At 44.6% G+C, this 17,334-nt stretch overlaps 1 protein-coding gene and 1 long non-coding RNA gene across 4 annotated transcripts; one reads left to right on the forward strand and one right to left on the reverse strand.

Annotated features, from left to right (window-relative positions):
• The first annotated feature begins 908 nt into the window (after positions 1-908).
• Positions 909-13,112, forward strand: LOC126999794 (uncharacterized). 3 transcript variants are annotated; one of them, XM_050862709.1, is made up of 10 exons: positions 909-1,094; positions 3,145-3,947; positions 4,977-5,101; positions 5,899-6,039; positions 6,644-6,860; positions 7,700-7,851; positions 8,575-8,667; positions 9,383-9,569; positions 9,782-9,865; positions 10,667-13,112. In XM_050862709.1, exons 1-10 carry the CDS (start codon positions 1,033-1,035, stop codon positions 12,367-12,369), a joined length of 3,567 nt encoding a protein of 1,188 aa, XP_050718666.1. In that variant the 5' UTR covers positions 909-1,032; the 3' UTR covers positions 12,370-13,112. The 3 variants fall into 3 exon arrangements, with proteins under 3 accessions (XP_050718666.1, XP_050718667.1, XP_050718668.1); XM_050862710.1 differs by having other exon boundaries at positions 911-1,094; positions 3,145-3,851; XM_050862711.1 differs by lacking the exon at positions 909-1,094 and adding an exon at positions 1,256-1,802.
• On the reverse strand, positions 9,886-14,872 carry LOC126999795 (uncharacterized). Its single transcript, XR_007753602.1, has 4 exons — positions 14,780-14,872; positions 14,039-14,127; positions 10,614-10,819; positions 9,886-10,276 (listed from the first exon to the last, which is right to left on the reverse strand). It is a non-coding gene; the product is annotated as an uncharacterized LOC126999795 (long non-coding RNA).
• Positions 14,873-17,334: the final 2,462 nt, after the last annotated feature.

Genomic DNA, 17,334 nt, shown 5'->3' on the forward strand with positions numbered 1-17,334 from the left:
CTCATTACTTTTTTCCCTTTCCTTCCTTCCTATCTTCCGTCCTTCCTCTTCTTTCCTTCCTTCCTTCCTTTTCTTCCTTCCTCTCTTCTTTTTTCCTATTCCTTCCTCTTCCTTCCTTCCTTCCTTCCTTCCTTTTCTTCCTTCCCCTCTTCTTTTTTCCTATTCCTTCCTTCAATCCTTCCTTTTCTTCCTTGCTCTTTTATTTTTTCCCTTTCCTTCCTTTTCCTTCCTTCCTTCCGTCCTTCCTTCCTTCGATCCTCTCTCCATATAATATTTTTCAGAAGGGAAATTCGTGGGTAGGCCTAGAGGAAAGAACCATAGCACATATATATAGTTTATAGGAAAAACACACACATATATACCCAAGCAGTCTATTACAAGAAAAGTGCGCGTATAGCCTCGGTGCTTATATCCGTAACATTGAGTCTGGGTCGGGAAATAACCTAATACCATGATAAATAGATATTACCCAAAACACAGAAGGAAACTTATTGAGCCAAAAGAATGGGAGATCGACTTTTTTAGGTGCCGGGGACCGAACGTGGACCCAATATGATCTACCGTACCGGTGAGCCAAAGATATCCAACCATTTTTTATTTTATTGATAACGACTGTGCAATGTAATTGGGTTTGAAATAAAAATAAATAAAATTGGAATATCAAGTTGTAGAAAAGCAGGAATAGGAGAGAACATGAATTAATTAATAAAGACAAGGAATTAAAAGTAAGAATAGGAATATAAGACAAATGAAAAAAAAACCATCAATCAAGAGAGATCATTAATGAAGAGCAGAGAGAGTGAGAAAATAATAAGACAAGAGAAAAACCGTCAATGAAGAGGGCAGCGCCAGGGCTAAAGTAATAAGGCGTTATAAAAAACCTGTGTGTGTGTGTGCGTGTGTGTGTACGCGGTGCGCGGCTCGCGTGTCTCAGTGTTGGTTTGTAAACAAGAGTGGCGAGCAGCTTCCCGCGGCGGCCAGGCACGGCGGGCACGGCAGGCACGGCACGCACGGCTCCCGCTGCTCCTCACCATGGCGGCCGTGCAGGGCTCCAGGGGCGGCGGCCACGGGGGAGGCTTCCACCGCTGGGTCAAGTGAGTGTGGGGGCCGGGGGGGCGGGGGCGCGGGGCTGGCGGGGCGATGGCGCCAAACTCCGGCAGCCATGGCAGGCCAGGGGGGCCGCCGCGGCCACCCCCGCGGCGGCCACGGCGCCCGGGGCACGCACGGCGGCGGCGGGCAGGGGCACGGCAGGGCACGGCGGGCGGGGCAGGGCTGTGGCGACGCGCCCGCGTCCCGCCGCCCGCCTGGCCACTGGGTCCTGTGTCGCCCCGCAGGTCGTGAGCCGCCCCGCACGCCGCCCGGAAGGCCGCAGGGCGGAGTGCCGGGGTGAAGACGGGTGTGGAAATAACAATGAGAGTCGTGTGTGCACACCCTCGCGGCCGCGGGCGGCAGAGTGGTCCAGGGCTATCAGTGTGGGAACAGAGGAGTCAGGGAGAGCAGAGTCCTCCATTAAGAGGTCCATGTATATTCACCAGTCTTTCAGGGTCGAGGGGAGGAAAACCTCCCTGCTAGGAGGCTCATGTATGTTCACCTATCATTTACCGTCCTCAAGGGGGGCTGTAGGTAAGAGTAGCATTGGTTTAGCTGTAGTGAGCCGCGGGTGTTGGCTGCTGTAAGACACACTGGGTCACTCTGCTGCCCTTGGTAGTATGGGTTTCTACATACATTTCATGGCTAGTTTTACACTTGTTTTGATCTCTGCTTGCTATCCAGTAATTTTCTGGGAGGGGTGAAGCCTGAAGGTTAGTAAAATAAGTATGTGACAACAGAGGAACAGTTGGTTAAGTAGGAAACAAAATATGTGCGCATTACCCTCTGTGGTTCTCTGGGGTCCAGGTCAGCAATATGCATTTATTTAGTCTTATCTCTCGGGTAGAGTTGTATGAGTAAACACACAGATATTTGTAGTACAATTATATGAAGCGAGATGTTTGTACATTTCTATATTATTAACTGTTTTAATCCTCAGAGTCAGTAATATGCAACTATTTAGTCAGTTTCATTCTTAGTCTGTTGCTCATAAGGTTAATTTTAATTTAATTTAATTTCAGCACCATAATGGAAATAAGACCTTACACTTGTGCCACCCTCAAAAGTGTACATACCCACCTCCATGCTTGGATATGTTTAATACAGTCTCCAAACCAATAAATCAATCAATTTATTGGTAATTCTTAAGTTCTGACTCAGCTTCTCCCACCTCCCCCCCACACACATTCTCTAGGAACAAGGCTTGGAGAAATCCCTTCCCTTTTAGGCTGGTTAGGTCTATCTTGAATTACAAGAGGCGGTCAAGTTTCATTAGTTCTTTGATGCGGCCCTGTTTCCTGGATAACGATCACAATAGCTTTATTTAATGACAGTATATTAGCTACAGAAAATGATCACAACACCTTCATTTAACGACAGAATATTAGCTACTGAAAATAATTACAACACCTTTATTTAACGACAGAATATTAGCTACAGAAAATAATCACAACACCTTTGTTTAACGACAGAATATTAGCTACAGAAAATAATTACAACACCTTTATTTAACGACAGAATATTAGCTACAGAAAATAATCACAACATCTTTATTTAACGACAGAATATTAGCTACAGAAAATAATCACAACATCTTTATTTAACGACAGAATATTAGCTACAGAAAATAATCACAACATCTTTATTTAACGACAGAATATTAGTTACAGAAAATAATCACAACATCTTTATTTAACGACAGAATATTTGCTTGAGATCGAAGCCTTGGTTTGAGTCTCATTCATCTCGGAATCACTCCCCTTTTTGAAGCCTAATTCACCGAAAAAAACAAAGGCTATAAAGTAAAACCTTGGCCTATTTCCTCTGCAAAACAAAGAATGTCAAACTCACTCCCCTATTTAAACCATAACTCAGACACTCTTCCCTCCTTACCCCCTCCCCATTATTTTCTTATGGTATAGGAGGCAGTTTAAGGGCAAACAAAAGTATAAAATAAAGTACCTCTTTCCTTTACCAGAAGAAGAAAAATAATGAACTCTCACCCTTTTTGTAGCCCATCTCACCAACACACTCTTCCCATCTTACCCCAAACAGACTCTCGACAGACGACCTGCCACTGATCAGACCCCCGAGGCACCACATGCTGGCACACATGACTGGTGGCTTGGTGCACCTCTACGATGCCGTCAAGGTCACCAAGAAGGAAGGGGTGGAGGAGTACATGATGCCCTATCATGAGGGGGAACAGTGCAAAGAGGACATTCGCATTGATGCAGAAAAGGCCGCAAAGGAAGTGGAGAATGGACACGTTAGCAATGGTGAATGTGAGAATGGACAGGAGGAGGAGGACATGGAGAAACACGAGAAGGATGGAGAGGGGGAGAAGAAGGAGGAGGGGGAAGACAAGGAGATGAAAGTGAATGAGAATGGGGAGGAGGAGAAGGAGGACCAGGAAATGGAGAAGAAAGTGGATGAGAATGAGAAGAAGGAGGAAAAGAAGGAGGAGGAGGAGGAGAAGAACGAGATGGATGCGGAGATGAAGGAGGAGGGGGAAGAGACAGAGAAGAAGGAGGAGGAGGAGGAAGGAGCCAGTAAGGAAGAAAAAGAAGAAGCCACAGCAACAGACACAGCCACAGAAGGGAAAACAGAGAAACAGGAGAAGGAAAGCGATGGAGAGGAAAACAGCGAGGACAAAAAGGAGGAGAACAGCCAGAACGAGAAGAAGGACGACGAAGGAGGAGGGAAGGAGGACAAGGCGAAGAGTGAGGCCGACGACGACGAGGAGGAAGAGGAGGAAGAAGGTAAGGAAGAGACCCATTCAGTCCAGAGTCTTCCTAACCATGATGATGATGATGAGGAGGAGGAGGATGACGATGATGACTTCTCGGATGTGGAAGGTAAGAGAGAGAGAGATTTGGCTACGGTTAAAAAATAAGAGAGTTCTGCATGGGTTCCAGGTTAAGGTATGGCATCTGAACCCTTATATGAAGTAACAAAGAGGGTTTTCAATGTACAGCAGTTGTGTCTGAACATTTTTGTACTCTCGACCCTTTCCCCAAAATCATAAAACCCACTCCCTGATATCACCTGTTTATTTTACACATTTTTAATCCTAATTCCCATCCATACCCAGCCCTGACATGCTCTCAAAGATACCCTGATGTTATGAAGCTTTGTGTATTAGGGGCTTTAGGTCACTTAAAATACAAGGCCAAGAAAGCATCCCTATAAATTAAACCAAGTTCACATTCAGTCATTTTGGTTCATGATTGCTTTTCCAAAAACTTAACTTAGTCACATTCTTGAACATTTCAGCGCCAAGGTACACACATTTGACAAGTCTTTCGCAGGACCTTTGGCCGTTTCCAGGGGCAGTTTTATGACCATTGTGGTAGTTTGACCCTTTCTTCTGTAACATGAACCTAAAAAATCACTCATTAAAACCTGATTCATCTCCTTTTTGGCCCTTGGAAATAGCTGACGTGAGGGGTGGAAGTGTCTTGGAATACTGGCCTTTGTTTTTCCCGGATACAAGTATGCTATATTTAAAAGGGTGCATATGATATGGAGAAGTAACTGGACCTCAAGTTCTTTATATGATCATTTCACTACACATTTCCTTTTCCAAGAACGTAACCCAGCCATACAGCGGAGAATACCTGTACTGCACTTTGTTTTCCACTAATATGAGTACTATTTGGAAGGGTTCAAACATAATGGAAAATGACCCAATTAAGTAAACATGGTGTTCCCTATACAATTGTTTCGCTTCTTTGTTTTTCCAAGAATATAACCCAATCATAAAGTGAGAGATACCTGTATAGTACCTTGTTTTTCCCTGATATGAGTACTGTTCAAAAGGGTGCATATGTATTGGAGAAGGTACCCCATGCAGACTCTAATGTCACCTGTTCCCGCCCCTGCAGAGACGACGCCCCACACAGACGAGGAAGGAGAGTTTTCCCCGGAGAAGGACATGCTCCTCGCCGCGAGATACAAGTGCACTCAGGTCTTAGCCAGAGGACAGTCGGCGATCATCATTAAGGTTTTGGTAAGATTCTCCAAGATTATCATTATTTATTGTTTTTTCTCTCATCTTATTTTTCTCCAACAAGCCACTTTTTAAAAAAATTTTTGTATGTAATGATTTTTTTTGTCATTTATTAAACCATCTCCTTTATCTTCCTTTTGGAGTATTCTGTTATTGAGAAGTTAACATGTTTTTGTCTCCTTTATGATAAATTTTTACCATGCTTAATATGTTTTTTCTGTCATGTCAATCAAATCTCATCTGAGTACATTATTCTTTCTTAGATTAATACATAATTTTCAGGTTTTAGTGGTTATTTATGCCCATGTGTGGTGTGTGGGGTCTGAGCTGTACCCCAAAACACAAATATTTAACTCCAGGCTTAAAGCAAGAAGGGTATAGTCTGGCAGTCATAAATCTAGTGTGTTGTTAGACCATGAATGAATGCCCCCCTCCTCCCCACACACCCTCACCCACACACACATTCACACATTAGATAAAGAAGAGTTACTACTAAGGGAAGTAAGAAACACCAGCAACACACGAGGACACAGTAAAAAATTGAGAAAAGGAAGATGCTTGAGAGACAAAAAATATAGCTTCCTGCAAAGAAACATAGAGGTTTGGAATAGACTAAGTGAGGAAGTAGTATCAGCAGAGAGTGTGCACAACTTTAAGGAAAAACTAGACAAATACAGATACGGAGATGGGACCACACGATCGTAAGCCCAGGCCCTGTAAAATTACAACTAGGTAAATACAACTAGGTAACCACATCTTTCTGAGGCATACATATTCCCTTTTCTCACCCCTCTCAGGACACCTTCCACAAAGACCGGCCGCTGGCGATCAAAGTCCTGCACCGCGTCTACAAGCCCATAGGGTCCCAGGAGGCTGACATCCTTCTGGAGCTGCACCGTGCCGACCCCTGGCTACACGTCCCCTTCGCGAGGCTCCTGGTGGGTGTCTGTGGGGCCTTGTCATTCAGGGTGGCTAATTGTTTTTCCTTTTTTACCCAGATTTTTTTCCCACATTTTTCCCTTCCCTTTACTAGGCTGTTGGTGGGTGTCAGAGGATGTCATCGTTCAGGGATGGGCTGGGGTGAAGAGTAATTATTATTGTTTTTTTATGCCAGGCTAATGTTTTGTTTTTCCATGTGTATCTGAATTGTTACCAGGCCCTCATGAATTTTTTGATTAGCTCTTCCAAACTTTCTAAGAAGTTAAATGCATATGAATTTAAGAAGTTACAAGTTTGCATGTATGATTTTGCTTATATGGGTGTGTGAACATACCATATTTCCCGCCATAGAAGACGCATTTGTTTTCAAAAAAGAAGATTCGAAAATTCACCCTGCATCTTATACCCTGATGGTTAGGTTTTGTTAGGCCTAGGGGTTATTGTTACTGGTATGAAACCAACACTCTGTTTCCATTATAGGCCACACTACTATACCAGGTGTACCTATCTGTTTCTCTACCTATCTATCTTTCTTATACATCTCATTATATTTGTGTTTCCCTCTCAGTCACCTCCTAACCCCAGCCTTGTATGTCTCCGCAGAACCAGTTTCTCTACGGGCCGCACTACTGCCTGGTGTTTGAGTACCTGAGCCCCACACCGCTGTACACCCACTATGACCGGAGGGAGATCCGCGAGGCCGCTGCGCTGCCCCACATCCGTGACCTCACCGTCAAGCTGCTCACTGTGCTCGGCTTCCTCTACAAGCAGAATGTTATACATGCTGATTTGAAGCCCGAGAATATACTATTAAGAAGTGGTATGTTATCTTCTGCTTGTTGAGTTCCTTGTTTTATAATGGCCTCAATCGACATCATCATTATCATCCTCTCTTTAATTTTAATGTCAGGTTTTCCCATATGAGTTAGACAGTCGATGATATAAGAACATAAGAATGTAAGGAGTCTGCACAAGGAGCTGTGTTATTATTCAAACTGTATGTAGATTAGTGCTGAATCTTTTTAGCCCAGGTCGAAAGCTAATATGGGGGATCTAAGCTCTGTCAAAGGCTGTCAAGCTATGTAGTTCAATGTGACGGAGATGAGCAGAGGCCACATGCAGCTATTCCATGTGCCCCCAACTTAACCATACCTTATCTTTGCATAGGAGTTATTATGTGGAGTTGTTATATGGTTCAATGCCACAGAGATGAGCACCGAGGCCACCCGCAGCTATTACATATGCCCCCAACTTAACCATACCTTTATTTTTGCATAGGAGTTATTATGTGGAGTTATATGGTTCAGTGCCACAGAGATGAGCACTGAGGCCACCCGCAGCTATTGCATATGCCCCCAACTTAACCATACCATTATCTTTGCATAGGAGTTATTATGTGGAGTTATTACATGGTTCAATGCCACAGAGATGAGCACTGAGGCCACGCACAGCTATAAATTACCTTTCTTCATCATTTAGTTCATCTGTTTTCACCTTTCCATGCCTTATTAGGACCTGTTTATGAGTTCTCACACCTGCAGGTACCTGTAATTACCTTTCTTAATCACTTTCTTCACCTGTTTTCACCTCCATTCCTTATTAGCACCTGTTCATGTCTTCAAATATGCCACCAACTTTATGTCACCTTTACCATTGCAGAGGAAGACTTGGCCTCTCTAATGGTGGTGGACTTCGGCAACGCGCTCAGGAACACCGATGAAGAGCTCTCCCTCTACTACTCCGACTTTGAACTGCAGACGCTCCTCTACAGGGCTCCGGAAGTCATATTTGGCATGAAGTTCAGTCTGGAGGTACGAATCTATTTGTGTTTTCTGTATGATTGTTAATGTTGTATCTATCTTGTTGGGGCTTGAAGTCAACTAAGGGGATATGCTAGATGTGATGCTGGGTTTTGGTTACTGTTTTAGGGTACCGTACTATATAATCTATGTGAATTTTCTGTGTGCTTGTTATATTTTATATCTACCATGTTTGGGCTTGAAGTAAATGAAGAGGCGATACAAGACATGGTGTTAGATTTTTGTTGGTCTTTGAAGCTTGTGTATCTTATTAACCCAGTAGCTGCGGGGATCATGTTTCTTAAAGGCCCCTCTAAGCGAGAAAAATGAGAAAAAATCATGACCCTCACAAACCATTTCATAATATATATCAACGTATTTGTGATCAGTTTATGCATCATCTGTTTTGGGGGTTTATATCATAGCAAATATTTGGCCCGTCGCTGGTACACGGCAAAGCCACAAACTTGTCCCGTCGCTGCTACCGAGTTAAACAGCTGATCAGTGCCACCTTTTAATAGCCAGCACAGACTTACCATTGGGTGGAAGTATTTATTTATTTACCATAATAGGAACAGCTTAAAGGAAAAGAACCAAAACAAAAAAAACCCACTAACCTCAGCTCCAGTTTATTCATATATTTCCAGGTCTTGTGCAGTGAAGCCGACTTTGATTAATGGGTCTTGTTTTATATTGTTTGTTTATTTATTTATTAATTTGTTTGTGTGTTTCCAGGTGGACATGTGGAGTCTGGGGTGCCTTCTGGCCGAGTGTTACCTGGGCGAGCCACTCTTCATGGGCAAGTCAAAGAAGGAGATACTTAGTAAGGTGAGTCAACACACACACACACACACACACACACACACACACACACACAATAAAAATAGATTATGTGTAGTAGAAGTGAAATAAATCATATGTAATGGAAGTGAAGATTATGTGGAATAGAAGTAGATTGTGTCAGACAGTAGTAGATCACATTTAACCCTTTGCCGGGCACTCATAGAAATAGTGGAGGTATAAAAAATCCCTTGTAGTATGTTAAGTTTATTACCTCCATTGCGTTATGTGAGGGAGGGGCAAGAAGAGGATCAGTTTTATGGAAATCCGCCCACTTTCGAGTCAGCCCACATTGGTGCATTCTCTCACTCCTCTCATAGCTGCCAGGTGTACTAAGGAGCTGTGATTGGCTGGAGAGTGTGATGAAAAATTCTTCTATCGGCGGAGACAAGCAGACTCCATGTATGTCATTAAGAGTGGTGGGAAATGCTTGCGAATTCACGTGACTTTGGTATCCGAACCGGGGTTTCGTGCGGCAAAGGGTTAAAAGATGTGCAGTAGAAGTGAAGTAGAAGTAGATAACATGTCAGACAGAAGTAGTAGTAGTAGATCATGTTAGATAGTTAATGTAGAATATCGAGTAGTAGAAGTGAAGTAGATCATGTGAAAGGAGAAGTAAAGAAGAATTAAATCATATGTCAGACAGAGAGATAGATTTATACACTTAAGTCATCACCTCACCACTCCCTCTTGTCTCCCTTAGATCACCACCCTCATAGGACCATTTCCCCGCGAGTTCAATGACGGGGAGTACGCGGAAGAGTTCGCAGAGTTCATAGGCCGGCCGATGTCTCGGTACCAGCGACTCGAGAACTTACGGAAGAGGTTAAACGACTGCAAGGACTCCATGTTCCTGATGCTGGTAGAGAGGCTCCTCACATACTTACCAGGTGGGTGGATGTGTGTTTAATTGCACATTGCTTTTTATTTATTTATTTTACTTTTATTTTCCATTATGGGATGGGATGTTTCTTCAGTTGGTAGAGACTCCTTATGTACTTACCAGATTAGTGCGTGCAAAGAAAGGAATGTTGATGTATGTGTAGAAGGAGTACTTGGGTTCATAGCCGGTCAGGGTGCTCATGATGTTCCTTCCGCACAGACCGTCGGTTCACCCCTTTCGAAGCAGCGTGTCACCCGTTCGTGGCGTGCTCAACCCCCTTCTTGTACCTCACACCCTCACCAGGTAAAGTATTGGCTTATAAGTTAGATACTCGACTTTATTTATTATTATATGGAACACTCACATGCATCTTTTTTCGTGGTGCAAGTCACATCGTAGACCAATCACGCACCATTCCAATTACTACTCACATAATGAACTAATGTCAAAATGAAGATAGATTACCTTTCTTCAATTCAACAAGCTCATTTCTCTACCTCGGCTCAATTCTTCAGAGGAGTTTCCCTGAATGAATAGTGATTGGGATGGCATGTACAAATTAGCAAACATACTCTAGCTTGGAGGAAAAGGAGATTCACAGATATCTTAGAGGAGGAGGTGCAGGAAATTGGAGAGGCTTGGCTGGTGGGGTGCTGCTGGAACAGTGTTGTAAGTGGACTGGACAGAAGGGGTTTGTTCATCATCCACTCCATACTTGGTGGAGGAGGAGGAGAAAGTATCAGTTGTTAAGCCTTATTCAAACGAGACTGATTTGTGAACTGGAGGGACAGATTGAATTAAGAGAACTGTCCACTCATGGGTTAATAATGTAGTTACTCATCTCTATATGATGAGTCTGTAAACTAGAGGTGAAATTTTAAGGTTATATTTGCTCATTCCAAAGGTTCTTATTCTCTTTTTGTCTCACCTTACCAATCAATGAAATCAAATATATGAATTGTATGCTAAGTTAATCTAGTTGCTCATCTCCTCCAAGTTGAATAGCTCTTCCTTTCATAATTTGATTATACATTCAAGTTGACAGACATACCTTACTTCCTGACCTCCTCTTCAGACACACTCATGTTCCCCCTCCTTCCGCAGGGTACATCCGATACCCCACAGTATTGCTGGACATGTCTACATACCCCTACCTGCCGGGGCTACCAGACGACGATGACGAGGACTCCGCCTCTGCCCATGGACGGAAGCGGCTGGCACTCTTCTCCCGGCACAAGCGACTCCCCTCCTCCAGTTCTGGGGGGCAAAAGCAGGGACAGTGTGTGAACCATAAGGATAAGGACAAGGACGGCAAGGACGCAGCTGGAGGGAAGACGGCCACGCGCTCGGACGTCAAAGAAACCCTAAAGTCAATGGGGCTGCGTTGTGAGGACTTCACCATCAGTGTGTACTCGAGGGAACAAGCGCACGCCATCCTGAAGCGGCAGGGAGTGGAGGTGACCCCGAACAACCTCCAGGCTCGGGAAAAACTGGCACTTCTCGGGAACAAAGGGATCAAGACCGTCAAGGCGTCTGACATGCCGAAGCTTAACTACGTGAGAGCGAGCAACACACGCAGCGTCGCCACACACTTCGGCCCGGATGAGGAGGATGAGGATGAGGATGACGACTGTGTTATTCTCGACCCTCCGGACATGCCCAAACCAATCCCGAAACTTCCCCAACAGTTCCAGCTGATGGGAACGACGGTACAGGTCAACCGAGGGGCCAAGCGACCAAGCAGACCAATGCCCAACCAACCCCAGGCTAAGAGGTCCAACGCCAGGCCCATGATGTACTACCGGAACGACCACGAGCAGGACATGGGCCCGGAGGTGTCGGTGCAGGACACGTTGAAGAGGCTAAAGAATTACAACATATCTATCACATGTCGGCGCAACGCTTCGGGCATGCGGCCTCACGGGGGGATGATGGACAGCGAGTCAGACATGGAAAATGACAACATGGACTCTGACGATGATGGGGAGGACATGACAAAGTACCTCGAGTGTCAGATTGGGGAGATTGAGGACGTCCCTGAGGAGGAGATCTTCGACGACGACTTTGACATTGACTGTGATGATAAGGATGACGTCGACTACACACCCCGCGGGAAGAAGAGAAAACCCGGCAAGAAGAGTCCAAAGAAGGGGGGGAAGAGGTCCAGCAGCGCCGCCTCCACCACGCCAAGCAAAGACAAGACCAATGACGACTCCAGCACAAGTGATGTCACCGCCCTTGTCCCGAACGTCGAGATGGCGGACCTCAGCGACCACCACTCGGAGGACCCTGAACAGGACCCTCTGGGGGCTGACAATGAGGATGCCAAGGAGCTGCGGGACATCCTGGAGAGCGCCACCCACCTGGAGGAGGAGGAAGAGGAGAACAACCAGAACACAAACCAGGAGAATGAGACGAAGGAGGCTGCTGAGGAGAACCAGGACATGCAACCAGAACCAGAGTCTCAACCGGAAACTTTCGAGGCTGATACAAGCATGGACAAGGAGGCACAAGAGGAGGAGGATGATGATGAGGAGGAGGAGCATCAGCAGGAGGAAGGAGAGGGAGAGGGTAATGTAGGTACAGTAGAAGAGGAGGAAGAAGAAGAACAGAGTGCAGAAGATGCTTTAAATCAACTCATAGAGGCAGGGGTTAGTGAGGCAGCAACTAAGGAGGGGAACACTGCTGGGGAGGAAGGGGATGAAGAGGTAGGAGAGGAGGAGGAGGAGATTGACGAGGAGCTTGAGAAACGGCTCCTCGGTGGGAACATTGAGGATGGGGAGGACGGGGAAATGGAGGACTTGTAAAGAGGAAGCTTCTGATGGTATTCTGACTCTGGAAATAAGATCTGACGTGACTGAGAGGAATGTAGGAGGCTCATCGGATCACTGTCTTTCACTTGTAATGGATCGTATTATGACAATTACAGTGAACTATTCAATTAAGGGCAATTAAATATTCTAAGTAATGCAATTTGTAAGGGCTCACAAGTAATATGAGAATTATGACAGCTAATTGTTTGACTGGAAGCACTGATTATAAATTTATCAAAGCCAGAATTGTAGTATGGCAGTGGTAACTTCAGGATATTCAAAGATCCACGCAAGCTCTGGCCTGGGCCCCTCGGCAGAACAAACAGCACCTGAGAGTACAATGCATGCAGGCTTAGGGGTTGACGCAAGTGACTGCTCATGGTGCCGGAAGGTGTGGGTGACAACAGTGAACATGACTTGACTCTCTTGTTTTGACTCACGTACAGAAGGTTTGTGTTGCCTCTGTCTTGTGTTGACCATTTGACTTAATTGGAAACTTTTAACCTTGACAGTCACAATCGCAGTCTTAAGTTATGTAAATTCATTAGGATGCGCAGGGCATTGTATTTATTTATATATGGAACTTTTTCTATGTGGATTTTGTTTTGGTAAGTGAGGGAAGACTCTATGGCTTGCTTGCTTGCTTGAGGTATTTTAGATACTTAGATGATACTGAAGCTGAAGATCACCAGTACTGTTGTCTTCATCTTTCTTACAAATATTGATACTGAACTAAATTAGTGTTTTCATGCCCTCATTCCAGCCTCAGTGACGGTCGGTCACCGCTGAGCCATCATGAGAAGAAGCTTCCTCCAACTCTAGGTACAAGAGGAATTATATGGCTTTTTGTAAAGCCTTTTATGTGGAGACGATAGCATTTTTTTGCATAAAGATTGGACAGTTTTATTTCATAATAAGGCTGGTTGTGAATATTTTCTTTAAAATTTAAAGAAATTTACATGACTTCCACATACTAGGTATTACTTGTATAAAGTCTAGATTAATGTAACAAGCTGTTCTTGTCAAGCCCATTTATGTAATAGCTGATATTCTTTTACACCAGAGTTCGTCTAATTTTAAACCAGCCTCTTGCCAATGTCTTGTACATGTACTTGATGGAGATAATTTGATTATTTCAAAGAACATATTTCATTATCCAAAGAATGCAATGATGAACTAAAACAAGCAGCTGGGAAGAGTCATCGAAACATTTGCGTGCACAAGATTCAGTTGTTACTTCAGAAAAATTATAAAAATTGAATGCATACAAATTACCAAAATGAGACATGACTGGTCTCAGCTGACTGCTGCAAATGTTCTGTGTGACACAAGGGGAGGTCAGGTCAAGGATGAGATCAACTGACATTACAGTGGAACAACTGTAAGGCTCACAAGGCAGGTACAATGAAGACGAGGACGTGCTGAGCGAGATTAAAAAGGGATTAATCTGAGCCGGGCAGCAAAGACTAAATATCTCTGCTGGGCGCACCGAACAGTGCTGCCTCCTAAAATGATTCCAGTTTCCTAAGGCCTCAGTCCTCCACCCCTTTAAATAATGAGGAAAATAGATGATAACGGGTACAGTATCAAGCCTTACATTCTAAACTATAAAAAAGGGTCTTTCATTGTGTGTGTGTGTGTGTGTGAGTGCATACATACATACCTGGGCCCCGGTGAATGGAGAGCTCCTGTGGTGGGCGGGGCGGAGCACGTGTCAGTCAGTCAGTCAGTCGAGGCGAGATCTTGGCTGGTCTGTAAAAATAAACATTACCAAGAGGAGGAACCCACGAAAACATGCAAGCAGGAATAGAAGGCAAGTTAAAAGGATATTATGACTATGCCGTTCCTCTGTTTTCAGCTGCATAAAAGTATCAAAACGAAAACAAGCAACTAGGAACAAGCGATCAACAAGGATATGTCTACTTTATGAACCTTGCTACCACATCCTTCTCCGTGCAGCCTTGGGTCATAGCGAGGGATGTGATCTCTTCCACTTCCCTGAGTGGAGCAACCCCGCACTCTCTTCATGGGGTGTCAGTTATAAGTTGTAAGGAAGAATGAAGTATAACCATCGCTGATACGTAATCCAATAGCGGAGAATGGGAAGAAGTACAACGAAGTAACAAAATAACGAACTGATGATTAAGGAAATAGTAATGGAGATGAGTTACATAATGTGATGAAAACTGAATCACTAACATCACGTCTCAAAGTACTCCAAGCAACAGGTCTTTCTATAACACTAAACTAACACTAACTACCACTAACCACCCATACCACACTGCCACTATTACGATCTACCATTATCACTAACTACCACTAACTTCTGTCTCCTCTCCATGCGCATCACCACTCCACTTCTCACACCATCACTCTTACGCAACGAAACACCCGAAATACTCACAGGTATAAAACGGTACAAGAAGCCAAGAACCCGCAGCACCTCCCCCTCCGGAAGCCAACGCCGTACTGAAGACCCACGCCCCTTGCAAGCCTTCGAACTGTCCCATCTCGAGGCTTCACTCCGTATACCAAGACACCACTGAACGACGGACGACTACCAATAAGGCTTCATAACAGCTACTTCCTCCTGTTACATGGGGAGTTACAAAGCACACGGGCGTCTATTGTGCTTGTCTGTTTATCGCCAGCAAAGTTTATAACGTGGATTTAATACCCTTGTCTTGGTTCTTGTTCCTCTTGAGTCACTATTTTTCAACGCTTCGGGGCCTCAGTTCGCTCTCTCTTAGAAGTCGTTGCTGTGGTTTTCATGGGCTATTTTGTGATCCTAGTGTTAGTTGTACACGACCTCCGCACCCTCAACTGGAAAATCACCCATGGCATCCCAGTTAAAGTTTCACTGGTAACGATTCCAAACTTATAATCTAATTCTCCTTGTTGCTATTCTCATTAGTCCTCCTTTGAATTCCCCGTTTTAACTGATAACATGTCTAGTCTAGTTTCTTTTTGTTGCTTTTCTTACATTTTCTCTCTCTCTCTCTCTCTCTCTCTCTCTCTCTCTCTCTCTCTCTCTCTCTCTCTCTCTCTCTCTGTTCGGGGTAGTTAAATGGTTCTCTCCTTAATATTTGCCTCTCCTCTTTTCGTTCTCTAATGAATTCCTCTTCTTAACTGTTGATTTCACTGGTAACAGGTCCAGTTTACATTCCTCTCCCTAGTTTGTTGATCTTAGGATGCAACTCATGTCCGTCGCCGCCAAAAGGAGCGTCAAGGGTAACACTCACACGAACAAAAACGCATCGATGTTACTAGGGCCCGTGTTCCCAGACGCTTTCGGGTCACAATATATTAAGGCAACTATTTCCAAAGGCCACAACAAAGGGAAAGTTGGAAAGTTTCGTTTACTCGGCGCAACATCTGTGGTCATATGCCGGAGAGAGACAGAAGGGGGAAGGAATTATAGGAGAAGGGAACAGACCCCAGGAGACGGGACACAACCCCCGATTAACACCTGGAAGTACCCATTCACTGCTGGGTGGACAGGGGCGTAGGGTATCGGAAAAGCCGCCCAAATTTTTCCACTCCGTCCGGGAATCGAACCCGGGCTCTCGATTGTGAGCCTAGTGTGCTAACCACGGCACCCCGAAGCCCCCTGTCACTACAAGGGAGGCTAGTCGGGTTCTCATTAGGGGTTTTCACGTTCATGACGCAGAAAAAGTCTTGTCAAACTACCACTGGGCTCATAAAACTACCCATGGTAATAGTGACCGTGATACTCACACCACAATATCTTGACGGAAGCCTTATCAAATGTAGGTGTGGGGTGTTACAAGCGAAGACGATATTGTGGATTTATTAATCTGATCGTTTTTAGAGGAGAGAGAGGAAGAGATCAATAGCGTAATGATAAGTAGGTAAAGTTAGGGACATACGGTATAGCTGCGCGTGGCCTCGGTGCTCACCTCCGTTGCATTGACCCTTGAGCCTGCAAGCTGCACTCACTGCCACTGGTGAAGGTAAGTAAGGTAGAGGTAGAGTTAGGGGCATATGGTTTAGCTGCGCGTGGCCTCGGTGCTCATCTCCATCCCAGTGGCATGAATAGATCAGTTAAAGGATATTGAAATCACGGAGAGGCTGCCAGTAACGCAAAGGCGGGCAGCGAGCCAACACACAGCTCCTGTTTATCCCTTGAGCCACGCTGATGTCGCCTCCCTCACACACGTCACTGTTCCTCCCCCTCCCCCTCCTCCTCCTCTTCCTAATCGCTCGTTCATCCCACGGTCTTCACACACAGATAGATAGATTCACTGACTGATAGGTGTTTATACTAACCTCAACAGACATGTTACTAAGAGTGAGTGGAATATCAACGTACAGTTATGTTCCAAAAATATTCGTTATATAGTACTTTTCTTTCCTTTGCTTTTATCCATCTCTTATTAAGTTTGTGATTATGGTGATTCGTGTGGTCGGAGAATGAGTGTATGTCCATTATTAGAAGTAGTTGTTAGAAGCTGAAGATGATGATGATGACTGTTTAGATGCTTACGGCCGCATTTTAAGACACCATCGCTTCTCACAACAACTATTTCTAAAGGTCAAAGAGGGGATGAATCTGGTTTTCATGAGTGTTTTTTAAGGTTCATGGCACAGAAGAAGGGTCAAACTACCACCAGGGTCATAAAACTACCCCTGGAAAGGCCTACAGCTCCTACGAAAGCCATGTCAAATATGTGAACTTGGGCGACGAAATGTTTTAAAATACGACCTTTTTACTCCCTGTCATTTCTGTTACTGCCGATGCGTTGAGGTCTTGAGGAGGTTGTGACTTCTTGTTCTTCCTCTGTTTTCAACCTCAAAATATTATCAAGAGGAAGAATGCACGAAAACAAGCAAATGGGGATAAGAAGCAAGTTAGAAGAGGATCATGTTTACGTTGTTCCTTTGTTCCCAGGCTCATGACATTGCCGGTAGTGTGATGCAAGGAAACAAGCAACCCGG

This window comes from Eriocheir sinensis, chromosome 17 (assembly GCF_024679095.1).
Source record: "Eriocheir sinensis breed Jianghai 21 chromosome 17, ASM2467909v1, whole genome shotgun sequence".
NCBI classification, from domain to species: domain Eukaryota; kingdom Metazoa; phylum Arthropoda; class Malacostraca; order Decapoda; family Varunidae; genus Eriocheir; species Eriocheir sinensis.

Excerpts from the sequence above, each read along its gene's own strand:
- LOC126999794 (XM_050862709.1), top strand. The coding sequence starts at position 1,033 with ATGGCGGCCGTGCAGGGCTCCAGGGGCGGCGGCCACGGGGGAGGCTTC. Across the intron at positions 6,040-6,643 it reads TCCCCTTCGCGAGGCTCCTG|AACCAGTTTCTCTACGGGCC; the intron begins GTGGGTGTCTGT and ends ATGTCTCCGCAG. Across the intron at positions 7,852-8,574 it reads GCATGAAGTTCAGTCTGGAG|GTGGACATGTGGAGTCTGGG; the intron begins GTACGAATCTAT and ends GTGTGTTTCCAG.